This window comes from Etheostoma spectabile, chromosome 3 (assembly GCF_008692095.1).
Source record: "Etheostoma spectabile isolate EspeVRDwgs_2016 chromosome 3, UIUC_Espe_1.0, whole genome shotgun sequence".
In the NCBI taxonomy this organism is placed as follows: domain Eukaryota; kingdom Metazoa; phylum Chordata; class Actinopteri; order Perciformes; family Percidae; genus Etheostoma; species Etheostoma spectabile.
In genome coordinates this window covers 28,928,863-28,943,848 of record NC_045735.1, presented here as the reverse complement: position 1 = coordinate 28,943,848, position 14,986 = coordinate 28,928,863, and the positions used below count along the sequence as shown (strand labels likewise).

At 38.2% G+C, this 14,986-nt stretch overlaps 1 protein-coding gene and 1 pseudogene across 1 annotated transcript; both read left to right on the top strand.

Moving 5' to 3' along the window:
- The first annotated feature begins 1,130 nt into the window (after positions 1-1,130).
- LOC116679682 (succinate receptor 1-like) lies at positions 1,131-2,541 on the top strand. The gene is made up of 2 exons (XM_032509233.1): positions 1,131-1,300; positions 1,553-2,541. The coding sequence occupies exons 1-2, from the start codon at positions 1,259-1,261 to the stop codon at positions 2,492-2,494; spliced, it is 984 nt and encodes a 327-aa protein (XP_032365124.1). The 5' UTR covers positions 1,131-1,258; the 3' UTR covers positions 2,495-2,541.
- A 10,746-nt stretch (positions 2,542-13,287) lies between these two features.
- The window catches only part of LOC116682579 (succinate receptor 1-like), a 2,381-nt pseudogene continuing 682 nt past the window's right edge, over positions 13,288-14,986 (top strand).

The following is a 14,986-nucleotide window of genomic DNA, read 5'->3' as shown; positions in this document are numbered from 1 at the left end:
CTTATTAGAACTAAACATGATCAAGATGTATTATACAACCACAGGTAAGGTGCTTGATACCATGGATTGAAAAGTCAACACTGTAGTATAGTTTTGTGTTTAGTGCTCCATAGTTCTAAAGCAAAGTGAATAAGGCCTTGTTCAGACTGACAGCCCAAATCCTTTTTTTGTATATCCAGATGGTATCCAGATTGACTTTAGGAAGTTTGGACAGCAAATAAATGAATTGAAATAATTTTTTTTGCAATTCTGATTCAAGCCACATTTGGACGTAGTTTGAAATGCAATTCCATCGGATCGGATTACAGATGCGTCTCAGTTCGGAAGCTCTGGCTGCAGGCCAGGAAGACTGTAATGCTTTTTTTTTGCTTGTGATACATAATAATTGATACATTTCTCAGATGTTTATAATCAGCATGTCAGAACACCATGTTCAATTTAAAAGTATTTTAAGTAAAGACACTAATTGTTTTCAGACAGTGAAGAAGAGGATCAGGTTTGGACGACATCAACAGATATAATCTTCCACACTGGTTAAAGATTAGTTGAGATTAGTTAAGAAAGCTACATGCTCAATTGTTATTATTTCATTCTGTTGCATTATTGCAACAGATTCCTCTAATAAGACAGTAAACGTATGGAAACCCATATGATTAGTTGAACCCAACCCTGACTCATCCCTTATAGAAAATGTTTAGTTCAAGTGCTTAGAAAAAACTGTGCATGAATCACCACTTCATATTTGACAGTTCTTTGTCCAGATACACTTTCTCTTACTTATAGACAGAGAAAACCAACATTTTAGAAGGTGTTGTTGGAAAATTGTAAACACCAACTTATTCTGTTTAAAAACAATAAATATGGACTCATCTGCTGGTTGATTTATACGTTGTACTCTTGCAATGCCCCAATCATTGAACGCAATGCTGTCTTACTGACAGTAAACATACGGTTTGACCCAGATAAATATGAAATATGTTTCTACTTGTTGCTATGCCACTGCTGTTAGAACCCTTGCTCATCTGCATTTTAATTCTGCAAACTTGTATAGATACAAGACTTCTTCTTTTACTAATAACTTAATTAACTTAACCTATCAAGTCTGCTCGGATGTTTTCGTTGGTTTAAATCATGTTATATGCAAATGACACTCAAAGTGTTTGTTTTCTGAGCCACGTCATATAAGAGGCACCTGAACCCTCAGAGCGCAGTGTTTACTGTTTACAGTGTACAGATACTGTCGTGGCTGCACCTGCTCATGGCTGCACCAAATACTCAGGCTACCAGCAACTACAGCATGGTAAGTCATATACTAACACATACTATGATGATGTTGTGCTGAATGTGTTAGGCTCTGAAAACTAAAATGTCTTCCTATTGAATCTGTTATTTAAAATGGTCACAATTCCAAGTCATAGAACATTGTTTCTTTTATTACTCACATTTGTTTCTTTCCCTCTCACTTCCCCTCCATGCCCCACTCTATTCCTCTGTCCTCTCTTCTCTATGTTGTCCTCTTCTATTCTGTCCTCCCATCCCCTCTTCTCTCCAGGTGCAGCCTTGTCCAAAAATCACTGAAGTGCTTGAGAGGTACTACCTGTCACCATCTTATGGCATCGAGTTCTGCATCGGTTTTCCTGGCAACTTTGTGGTTGTACTTGGTTACATATTTTGTTTGCAGCAGTGGCAGAGCTGCAACATCTACCTCTTCAGCCTGGCCGTCTCCGACCTAATTTTCCTCTGCACACTGCCACGTCTCGCGTACCTCTATGCAAACAACCAATCAGAGACCAGTCCCTATGCTTGCATTATCAACCGCTATGTACTGCATGTAAATCTTTACTCTTCCATCCTGTTTATGGTTTTGCTAAGCATGGACCGCTTCCTGCTCATCAGATATCCAACACGGAACCACTTCCTGCTGAGTCCACGATCAGCCTTGATCGTAACAGGGCTGAGCTGGCTAGCTGTCAATGTGGAAGTTGCTCCAATGATATCACTGATGATTGATGACCTCCAGAGTGGAAACTGGAGTCGATGCAAGGACTTTGCCAGCTTGCAAGGAAATGTCAATACATTGGGCTACAGCCTGGGACTAACCGTGATTGGTTACGTTCTCCCTGTGCTTGGACTTTGTGGTTTCTCCTACCAAATTGCCCATCTGCTCCGTGTCCAAGAAAGGGCTGTCCAGAACAGAACAACCTCATACAAGCGGCCTTTGAGGGTTGTTCTAATGGCTGCAGTCATTTTTCTGGTTCTCTACACTCCATACCATGTGCTGAGAAATGTCAGAATAGCATCTAATGAGGCTTGGGCAGGGCTGTGTACGAAGATGTACATACAGGGCCTGTACATCCTGACCCGACCGTGGGCCTTCTTGCACAGTGTCATCAACCCAGTCTTCTACTTCCTCATGGGTGACAAGTTCAGAGAGCTCCTATTCGCCAAGCTCAGAAAGCTGGGCAGAAAGACAGAGCAAAGAGGGCCAGACTGAAAACATTCAACACATATATCCCTATGAGACACACATCAACATAGTGCAATCAATAATGTTTACATGTAATTTCTTAGTTTAATACTTTACTTTATTCACATATATTACATTGCATCCAAAAAAGTATCACACTATTAAAGTAATGTACATATGGCATAACTTGCACTTCTGTGATGTTGTTCCAACTTTCTGCTTCATCTGCCAAAATAATGCTGACATTTCACCCAGTAAAAGCCTTTTTTAACTAACGTTAAAGGCGTGAATGAGCTGTAGTCTGGTTTCACTCAATCATTGTGTGAGACTCATGAAGTGTTCAATATGTGCGCATGGGCATAGTAGCTAAATAGATGAATCCTGTTGATAATCCCCATTTACTAAATATGCTAAATAATCGGGTCTTTTATGTTTGTAACTTTAACAAAATAGAGTTACTTTCCATTTAGTTATTCTCCCTAAGCCTGATAGTGATTGAAGACATGTCTGGATGTCTAAAGTGGAACTGATGCAAAGTTAGTTTCATGTTAGTTACAGTGCAAGTCACATAACATAATTTATAAATATAATAAAGATATCTAAACATATAATCAGCTAAAATCCAGAGCCATTTTTATTAATGCACTGTTTAAGCAAGAGGATGTACTGTATGTGCAGAATGGTTGCTGTTTGTATTTTTATCCTACTGGTTAAAAAAGCATAATTATTTGTAGTCAGATGAACTGGAGGTGGATGTTTTATCATTGTACTATTTATGGGATGTTTGTACATTACGGTCTGCATTGTATGTATCACTTTTTTTTTTTTTTTTTTTTTTTTTTTTTTTTGAACAAAGACTTTATTTATCGACCAATATTCAAAATCAATGATCAATACAATAAGTCAGAAAACAACAATTTCCAATACAACCATATGAACAGTTGAACAAAAACAACCAAACAAGGCGCGAGCTGAAAATCCAGGATTTTTTACATGGGGGATGAAATAAAGGCCAATCTTTCTCGGTGACTTATATTTTTATCTTAACAGAGATATATGGTAAGTCTACCTATAAAGTATGTATCTGTGTGTTTACATTATATTTACTACAACATTAATTGGAATATGTCTTCAAAGGATTCCATCTTTTCTCAAATAGACCAGTGGACAAGTTTAATTTTGCTGTATTTTCTCCACGTATAAAACGTTCACTAGCTTCTCTTCCATTGATTTACAGTAGGGGGTAAAGGTTTATACCAACATACTGTTATCATTTTTTGGCTACGAGAACAAGGATACCAAATAGGTATTGTCTTCTTTACTTAAATATTTGGGGGAATTCCAGAACAAGATCCGGGGGTTCCAATCATATAAGTGTGTAAGATATTTGAAATTTTTCTAATTCCCTCCCAATTTCTTAATCTTTGGGCAATCCCAAAAGACATGAGTATGATCTCCAACTAGTCCGCATTGTCGTCTCAGCACAAATTTGATTTAGTTTGATCAAATTTGGAAAAATATACGGGGTTTTGAAATATCTAACGATTATTTTCAATAATAAATCTTTCCATGTTGGACTGTTAGTCAGTTATGTCCCGTACACACTTGCTCCCATTCTTCATCTTCAATCACCTCATTCATTCCAGTTCCCATCTTTTTTATCCCAGGAGGTCCCTTCGACAGACATGACTGTAAGCATTTGTATAGATTCGACACAGGTTCTTAGATTCTTTTTCTTGGTGATCTTATAAAAGAATAATTCTAAATCAGTAGGTCTTGATGAAGAAGGGACCCATTGTTGTGGGAATCAGGTAGCTTCCAATTGTAAATACTATAAAAAATCAGGTGTGCTCAACCCAATTTCTCTTTAACCTGGTTGAAAGATTCAGAATCTTCCTTCAACAAGTATCAAAAAAATTAAATTCTGTTTTGCCAGGTTCGAAACTAGATCTGTTGCCTGGTTTAAAGTCTATTTATCCAAATTTTGAAGCTCTGGAAATAGATTGGGAGCTTTCATATTTTCTAATCATGTTCAAAGTCCGAGTACTTTTCATCCATATATTCGTAATTTTGTATTTATTCCAGATTTCGGTTGAGCAGAATACAAGGGCCTGTAAAGAAAAATTAGGGCTTGCGCTCTGTTCCAATGTCAGCATGTTGTTCTTTATTTTGGTTGCCAGCTACACTTGCATTGTAGTTGTGCTGCCCAGTATATAATTTTAAGTCTGGCACATTAAGACCTCCATAGGGTTACCAGTGGTCAATTGAGTAAATTTTATTCTGGCCTTTCTTTCTGCCAAATAAATGTAGCAATCATTTTGCATTTATTTATTTTGTTATTGGAATCCAAATAGGAAGGGCCATAAACAAATACAACAATCTAGGGAGAACATTCATTCTGATTGATCAATCCTTCCAAAAAAGGAAAGCGGTAAAATATCCCATCTGTCCAAGTCTTTTGAATTTGGTCCAATAGCTTCCCAAATTTGCTTTATATAATTCGGAAACATCCGGTAATATTGATTCCCAAATATCGGAATCCATTAGGTGACCAGTTGAAATTCACTGATTTGGATAGTTCTGAGGGCCAGGAGCCCATCAGCATCATGGCCTCTGACTTTGTTCATTATTTTATCTCCTGAGACCACACCAAAGTCCTTCAAACATTTTAGAATATTTGGAATAGAAGTTATTGGGTCTCTTTATACAGAAATAACATCATCAGCATACAATGATAGTTTGTGAGTCCTGATTTATCCGGTATGCCTAGAATTGATGTGTCTGTTCTTAAATTCGCCAAGGGTTCTATACTGATAGCAAACAGGATTGGTGAAAGGCAGCCACCTTGACGAGTTCCTCTTTTCAAGGGGAAACTTTCTGACATATAACCATTGGGCGTACTCTAGAGGTTGGACTGGAGTACAGCACCTCAAACCAACTGATAAAGTTTTATTAAAGCCCATCTTCAATAGAACCTGTTCAGAAATAACCAGTCCACCGTCAAATGCCTTCTCGGATCTAGGCCAAGAAGCATGGATGTGTAAGGGCCTCTGTTGACCAATTGAAATTATATTTAGGGTAGTCTAAATTATTTATTCCGAGTCTATGGGTATAAAAGACTGTCTGATCAGGATTGATAAGTTTATTAATAATCTTTTGTAGTCGTTTGGCCAAATGGCACTTAAAATCTTAACGTCATACGCAGCAGACATTATTGGTCTATAAAGAGCGCATTGTGGGGATCTTTACCTTTTTGTGTATAACCCAGATATTGCTTGCCCATGTTTTAGGTGGGTCTTTGGAGCCTAAAGCAGATTAAACACTCTGCATAAGAGTGGGATAAGTTCAGCCTGAAAGGCATTTTATAGAATTCTCCGGGAATCGTCTGCTCCTGGTGATTTATATTTTAAGCTTCCATAACAAATTTTATTCTTCTTTTGTAATGTCCCCACTAATGATTTAGCCTCCTCGTCAAGTTTATTAAGGTTAATTTGTTTCAAAAATGCCTAATTTTATTTAATTTGTTAGGATTAGTCTCAATTATATAGTTGTCTATAATATTTGAAAATGCGTTGCAATTCTTTGGGGTGCGATATTAGTTTTTTAGATACTGGGCACGTAATTTTTTGAACGGTTCGATTTGCTTGTGATTTTCTAATTGAAATGCTAATAGTTTACGTGCTTTTCCCTGTCATAGTATTTTGGTTTGCGAAAACAAGCGCCCTCTGCTTTATAAGTTAGTAACTCATTCAGACACCGTCTACATTTTCTAAGTTCTTGTAATACCATTGTCTTCATTTGTTTTTTATGTTTAGTCTCAAGTTTCTTAATCTGTTCTTGTAAGTTTTCTTGTTTTTTTCTCACGTTCTTTTTAACTTTGAAGAAAATGAAATAATTTTACCTCAGTATGCTTTGGCTGTGTCCCATAGAATAGATGGTGAAATCTCGTCCGTATCATTAATATCTAAAAAGAAATTTAAGTCGTCTTTATATATCGGATTGCTCTGGGTTATTTAAAAGTGATCGTTCAATATCCATAGCTTAAAAGGTTTCTCCATTTCGATATTTAAAGACATAATAGGTCCATGATCTGAAATAGTTGAGGTCAATGTGACAATCCACCACTCTGTGGGTTGCTTTGTTGGGAAACAAAAAGAAGTCTATTCTCAAATAGACTTCTATGAACCCTTGAGAAGTGAGTATAGTCTCTGATCTTTGGGTGTTTGCACGCCAAATATCAACAGCCCCAACTCCTCTAATAGACTCTTCACGCTTCGTTTTTGATAGTTGATATTTTTGTTCTGTTGGGAATTGTCCACGTAATGATTCAGACACAGTTGAAGTCTCCCCCTAAAAATCATTCCTTTTGAGTGACCCGCTAAAATTGGGCTAGCTCTTTAAAAAAACCTGGAATATCCTAATTGGGGCGTAAATTCAAATTGTAAGAGTGGTTGCCTCCAACTGAACGACCACCATTATCCAGCGGCCTTCTTTATCTTTAAGTACGTTTTCTGCTACAAAGCATAAAGAATTATGGAACAGTATTGCTACTCTTTTTTGTAGTTTCCATAAGATGGCACTAAATATCTGTCCCCCCAGTCTCTCTTTAGTTTAGCATGTTCTATCTCATTTAAATGAGTTTCTTGTAGAAGCCCAATTGTACAATTACCCTTTAATGTGTTAGAATTTTTTCCTTTTTTAACGTGGTTTATCATTAAAGTAAGTAACCATTTTCAAAGTCGTATATTTATATGAAAACAAAAAGAAAATGACATCCCTCAGTAGTATGTTGATCTATATAATGTCTTAACAATCAAAATCAGTTCGCCGAAAAAAACAATGAATATAGTGAACAAGTAGTCAGATCTTCATCTCACAGAACTTCCAAGGATTCCATGTGCTGCCCTTGGGAAACATAGGCAGCACACTCCTGATGTAAATGGACAGGGTTATGTCCCCTGGGCGGATTACACCAGTGTGTAAGCAGTAGACCCCATAGTCTCCTATTCTAATGGACCAAATGCCCGAATAAAAAAAAAAAAAAAAAAAAGGGAAAAAAGTAAAACACTACTGCGAATACGCCAACGCATAGTCTAAAGTATTAATATAATATTATACCTGTATGTCCTAATATATTTTTAACAAGATCCACTTTGAAAAAATGTTGCTATACCAGGGTAGATCAGGTAAAACATTACCGTTTAACCCTGCTTGTGCTGATCCACCGAGTTAGTATGGCCTGATGTCCATGTTATCCAGACCTGGGTCAGCCTCCACGTCTCCCCTGGGTCTGCCAGCAGTTGTGTACGCAACTCTCTCCATGACGTCCCGCTATCCACCTCCACGGGATCCCGAGTTCCTTCAGATGGATTGGGCCTCCAACAGAGAGGAGAAGGTCTTGCACCCTTTTCCAAAAACAGTTAAGTTGAGCCGGGGATGGTGACTGGCCTTTATATTGGTCTTGCTTTTAATGACTTCAGCACTTGTTTCTTTTTTCTCTGCATTCGGTGGAGTAATCTTGGTCAAAGACAATTTGTATCCCCGAAACTCTGTATCCGCTGCTTCACGCACACTGTAGTACCAGTGCTTGACATTGAAGTCCAAAAAAGCGAATATTAGGATTCGGTGGAGATGTCGACCGGCTTCGGAACGTGGGCTCTATGGGCTCTCTAATGCAAATATCTGTACCTTCAGGAAGCTCCAGCGCAGATTTAAAAAATCTTTAATAAACGGGATCATCTCTTTCCTTCTGAGTCTTCCTTTATCCCACTACACTCTTATATTGTTCCTGCGCATTCTATTCTCCATATCATCCAGTTTTGCGGTTATTTTGGCGTTTTTTTGAGCAAGTAAGCTAGCACCTTCCTGCTGTAGGCCACGGTCTTCTGCGTTACTCACTCTCTCTTCCGCTGTGTTCAGTCTCTCTTCCAGTGCCTCGGTTCTCTTTTTTATTCTGCAATCAATGACTCCATCCGGGATTGGGATTCCAAAAGTCGTTGCGCCGTTCCAGTTTCTCGAAATTTGCGGAGCTCTTAGCATTAACAAGTCGGTCTCTGTTTCATTTGAGTTAAGCCTAGCATCAAGGTTAGCTGTTTCTGTGTCGTCTTCGCATCATCACTTCCCCGTCTTCGTCTCTTCTTGTAGTCTTTGTGACGAGGTCATGTGGGTAGCGTCTTTGGATAAGTAGGTGGGAATTAAATTCTAAATAACAGCAAATTAAGAGTTATTTCGGTCAGAGCGTCGTCGCGAGCTCTCTACTGGCATGCGGAAGCGGAAGTCATTGTATCATTTTAAATGAAATAAAATACAACTAAACTAACTAATAATTAATGGCTGCTATTTTGGGAGGTTAATAATTTGTTAAAAAATAAATAATATAAGGAGATGCATTGAAGAATTTTTATATTGTCATTGTCTTTTAAATAAAGGTGGTGAGCGGGGTGTTTTGTGGTTTTTTTGTCAAAAAAGTCAAATTAAATGGCAGAAGCCACTCTTACTATAGATTCCTGGGCTTTTATCAGCAATCTACGTCAGTCACTACTTAGATAGACTTTAAATAAAAAATTGAATGTTGAATTTCAATTCCTTACAGTATAAGCAATACCCAAAAGTAAAAATAAGAAGTGTCCTAATGGTGTATGTTGCATACGATATAACAACACATTGCAGTAGAAGACATTTATCGCCCCACCCATTGTTGTCACTCCCCGGTGAGACAAGATAAGAGCTATACCAAATACAATACATTATTTGTTGTATTCATAATACATTCCATGTAGATGGCTGACTGAACACCTGAACTTCACACTAATGAGTGCCAACCCCGGTAGTGATGAGGCCACTGTGAAATATTGATTGGCACAGCTCCACCCTTGATTAAATAGTTCATCACAAGCCTCTGACTATGTTCTTCTGCTCATCGGTTCTCCTTTTTTTGACGTCATTTCCATTAACAGGCATAATAAATTTAACAATAAGGACATGCTCCCATGCATTGTCCCCATTAATCCGTTCAGATTGTATCTTAACTTTCATTCATTATTGTAGTTCATGATCTAACTTTAAGGTGTTTATTTTTTTGTTGTTGCTACATCATTTTATCAAGTCATTTCCCCAAAAACTAAGGCAGGCACTTGTAGAGTTTAGCTCGGAGAGCTTTGGGCTAACACTGCTCTGGGATTACTTGTATCACAGATGTGTTTTAGGGCAAGTATATCAAGTGCTGCAATAAAGGCAATTTATGATTTATACACAATTTCATCAATTTCTTCTCGGTGGGTCTACCTTGTATGAGGATTTAATTGCATGGTGTATGGGTTCTTGTATGGGCTACTTTATGCACGTCTCACAAATCCATGCTTCTAAAAGGGGTTGCAAGTGCAAGTGCAGATCTGAGTGCTTGTGACATTAGTAGCAACAAAAACATTTCTGCTACCTACACAAAGGTTTTCTGGCGTCCTCTCATCTTTTTGTCTTTCTTCTAACTCACTTGCCGTTTTCTTCTTTAAACAAAATCCCTCTGGTTGAACTGGTTAAAAATGGTAGACATATGAAACTGGGGATGATTATGATGAGGTCACACTGGTTAAACTTAGAGTAATGTTGTAGTGTAGCTTGTAACTTATCTTAAGAAAGGCTCAAACCAAACAAAAACATATATGGCTTCTCCACCCAGTACTCTGTTCCTGCAGTACGGTGGCTGCATTTCCAGCACCCAGCTTATTTTACTAAAGAGGCTGCATTTTCAGGACCTCATTTCTAGGAGCCTAGTTTTCATACCACACTTTCCAAATGGATGACCAGCACGTTTAAAACATTTACTCACCCAAAAGCTACGTTCTGTCCAAATATAAGTTTAAAAAGGATTTTACACACAGATACTACTTGTCTTGCAATTGTCTGAACTTGGTGCTAAGAGTGCATGTTGGGCAATTGGTAGCCTAATTAGCAGCTAGCTGAATAACAGGTAAAATAAAAAAAGTCTATTTTTTTAAATCAATTTTAATGAAAACAATTTATTAAACAAATTTCCACCACCACCTTCCAAACAAAGAAAAACGTTTAATTTTGTAATTCCCATGGTTACAGACAAAGAGGAGAATGAAAGTTTATCAATGATCTCTGCAAGAAAGAGAGACAGAAAGATGAGAGAGATGCAAAACCATTAGATATCACATTTTCAACATTTACTTTTACTGACACTGCAACATTAAAACCCAATTGAGAAGTAGGTAACACGCCATCTTTAATTGAGTGGTATCTCATTTCTCATTTCTTTATAGAATCGTTGCTGAATTCTCCCCACTTCACTGAAATAGTAAGTGGACAAATAATCAATGTAGGTTAATAAAACAAGTACACTTAAAAAGATGCATTATTGCTACTTCCGTGGTTAAGTTAAGATAATGTAAGTAAGTAAATAGTTGATAAAAATGACATGGCATTGTATAAAAAACTGTGAAAATCACTGTGTAAACAATTACCGTGTAAACATTCACGCACACGAAGACAGTTGAAGACCAACCATAAGGACTTCTTTAAAGTTTAACTTAAGGCTGTAATGAATTATTAAGCCCATAAGTTATACAAGTAAATATGATACACCTCGTTGGGCTTAGCAAGTATAGGTAAAATGGTAGTTTTATTATACAAAACTTTAGGCTACCAGTTAACATGTATCATGATGTAACAATGATTATAAATTAGGACTGTAAGATCATTAACGTTCTACAATTCAGCTAGACAGTGAAATATACTTAAACTTTAAGTTATGTCCAATCAGCAATGTACTCACACAGGGTGTGATGTGCTCTTCTTCCATTTTGTGGACCATGTGGTCCTGTCGCATTATTATTAACCATTATCTTGTGGCAAACCTCTAGTTAGGGTATCCCTAGAATGCAGTACTGAAATGTGCAGCCCTGTGGAGAACTGCAGCATATGCTGTCATTAGAACTGACTGAAGTCACGTCATGTTGTCTGAAATAGAGTATGAAAATATGGACTAGTGGCAAATTATTAGCGGAGATAATATTGGCCAGTCCCGACTACTTGCAAGGGCTAGAACATTCAGAAGGTTATATGAGGCTTATTAAAATAATAGGAAAAAACGTTTGTTTGGAGACGGGCGGTTGCACAATCCTGAGTTCCACTGTGTTTTTCCCTGTACTCCAACATTTACTGAGAAATGCTGTACTATCAGTCACTCTTGATCATTTTCACTGCACCAATGCGAAATGTGCATTCAGCAGTTATTTGACCTATAATTCTACAACAAGGTGCGAGAACTTTCTCTTTCTTTCTTGTAAAACAATTTTCTATAGAAGAAAAAGGTCAGAGCTGCAGTACAGAAAAAAAAATTGTGTACCAGGGTCATTCAACTGGAATTGTTGGCAAACCAGAGAAACCTTCAGAAGGCTGGCCACATAAAAGCAAAATTAGTATGAGGAACGGGTACTGGGAAATAAAATAACCAACACCTTATTGCAGCATTGCTGTGAAGATGCTAACATTTGTCTATGGTTTGCCCAGAGGGCACTTCATTATAGTAATTAATAAACAATTGCAAGTACTAAATTAAGTAATTGAAACAGAATATCGGCTATATGATACACTGTTAACAAAAAGCATCTTCCCTCTTGCAGTCAAGAGAAAATGTGCTGAAACTTTAATGGCAAAGCGAGACAAGACAAGAGGAGGGAAACTGAATTATACATACGTACTAAACAGCGTTCAGAAAACCAAGAAAATCATGTGTATTGTAAGCAAACAGTCCATTGTCTTCTAATAGGTCCCAAATCAATCTGATGACTCATGTAAACTGCACTCCCTGTTGAACCAAGAAGTCTACGACTTGAAGTGATGGAGACACAGGAGAGCAGTGCCGGACTGTTACGTTGTTGATAATGGACGAACATGGTTTTGTGTAACCTGGAGGCATGGCCAGGTTTGTCTATTAATGATTCACAGAATGATCGCACATGCTGTATAATCAAATCATACAAACCAAAGTGATACTTTAACACTAAGACAAAGTATTCAAAGTCATTATTACAAAAACAAGACTGAATCATTGCCCCTACGTCACAATAGAACGACCACAACCATTACAACAGTGAATGCGAAAGAAATCTTGCATCCCGAGCAATATAACCAAACCAAACAATATCAGTCCACACTGGGGTTTTAAAAGACATATGCCGATTCATTATACCTAGTTATGGTCTCTGCAGGGCAGATAAATAAAAAATAAAACACTTCCTGACTTTGTCTCACATGTGCTCAGCAGGAGATTCATGTGCTTTGTGTAAGGGGACCAACAGTGTAGCTTGTTGCAAAAATATATCTAGGCATCCTACTTACAACAACCATGATCAAGATGTGTTATACAACCACAGGAAAGTCCATTGTACCAAGTGAAAAGACAGTCAACACTGTAATATGTTTTGTGTTTGTGCTCCATGTTCCAAAGCAGAATGATTAAAAGCTGCAACGCAGTGTGCGGCGAGCCCTCACTGCACTTGCGATCGTGCATTTCGCGAGGCCAAAATCCTTGCAAACCATCACCAATAAAAAAGGACACTCCCTGCTGAGATTAATGAAACCTCCACACCGCATCCAGCTCCTACGTCATTGCTATGAACAGGGGGTGGGCAAAGCATAGGCGTGGGGAAAACCGTTAACCAATAAAACAGGAATTCGCGCTGAGTATAGAGTATCGGGGCGCCTCAGATCACATGTAGACCCACACATAGAAGTTTCATGTAAGTCGGGATGATCTTGTCATATAGTCTGATTTCATGTTGACAGGGGGGGGTGCTATGACCAAAGCAATCTTGGGCCTACAGAGTGTCCTTAGGCTGGATCTTATCACGAACGAGAAATTTTTTTGTCGGCCCACTTGGACCAGGACAGTGTACACCTAAGTTCAAGAACTGTCTTTGTTCAACATTAGAAATGCAAAATGCCATCACGCCATCCTCATTTTAACTTTTACTCTTTAAGAGAGTGTACAGACCAAATGTTTCAAGTTCATGGTGAAATCTCGTAGCGGGAGTTGTAAAGCATAGCACCTGGACTCTTTGGTCATTCTTGTTGCCACAGTGTGCTTCTGGTTTGCGTAAACACTGCCATTTAGATGCTCCTTCAGGTTTGGACTCTTAGGAATCTTGAAGGTTTCGAGCAATACGTGCGACAATGATGACTCAGTTATACTCAATCTTGTTGCGATGGCAAAACGTACAAAAATGGACCGCCCGCCACAGCCACGCCCTATGATGAAAGTTTTTCTTCTTTTAAAAACTTTTCATCTTTAACATCTTAGATGGCACGACCCAATTTGAAGTGAGTCGGTTGAAATCTCTAAGAGGAGTTTGTTAACAGACGGACATGTGGACTGGCCAAAATTGCACTAATTCAAACTTTTAATTCAAAGGGGAGGGACTTCCTGTTGGGTTTAGGTATGGCTTGCTCGATGATGTTTTTTTGTACATCTTGACATGCTTATATGTGTTACAAGCTTTTGTTCTGTTAGTAGAGCACCGTTAACACGTACGCACGGGCCTCCATTTTTTCAAACTTTTGTTTCATTTTTTGTAAAAGCATCTAACCATAGCCTTCTGGTGGTGCCATTCCGAAACCCCTTCAAAATACTGTAGAATTTAGATGATGTGACCGCCAATTTTGGTGAGTTTTGAGTCAGGTAAGCACCAGCAAAAAGGCACTATAGTTGCTGTAGAAAGGAAGAATTCTTCAGTTTCAATAGGCTTGATCTGTTAGCTAGGCCCAATGAATCTGCATCCAAGCCAACATTTGGAAGAGTAGCTTATGAAATGCGAATTTTGGATTATAAGATGCCTTCAGTTAAGACTCTCTGGAGGAGAGAGATGTAAGAATTTTGTTGTGGATACCATAATAATTGACTTTCTACATGTCAGAGAGCATTGGGAAAATTTCCAAGATAGTTATAATTAGCAGTCAGAAAATACCCCCCATGTTACCACAGGTTCAATTTAAAGGGCTAACAATAATGTTTTTCAGCAGTGAAAAGAAGAGGATCCGGTGTGGACGACATCAAACAGATGTAAGATTCCACATGATGAAGAATTGTGAGATTAGGTAAGAAAGTGAATGCTCAATAGTCATGTTACATTAACAGATTCTGAGAAACCTAGAAACCTGTCCCAGACTCAACCTTTATAGAAAAATGGTAGTTTTCAAGCGTGTGTGTAAAAGACAGACTGTGCATGTAGCACCACTTCTATCACTGATGGGAATAACGGCGTTGTGAAAATAACGGCGTTGTCAAATACGGCGTTACTTTTTCAAACGAGTAATCGCATATGATAATGTTCCCATTTCTTAACAGCGAGTTTCTAGTTCCTGATAATTTGACAGTTTTACTTTTCATCGACCAACCTACATCTGTGAGCCGAGAGGCAACAGACTTTTTTCTTCCTTGGTTAGTGGGCCGTGCCGTGCCGAGACAAGCGCATAAATGCTGACAATTAGTGATTGAGT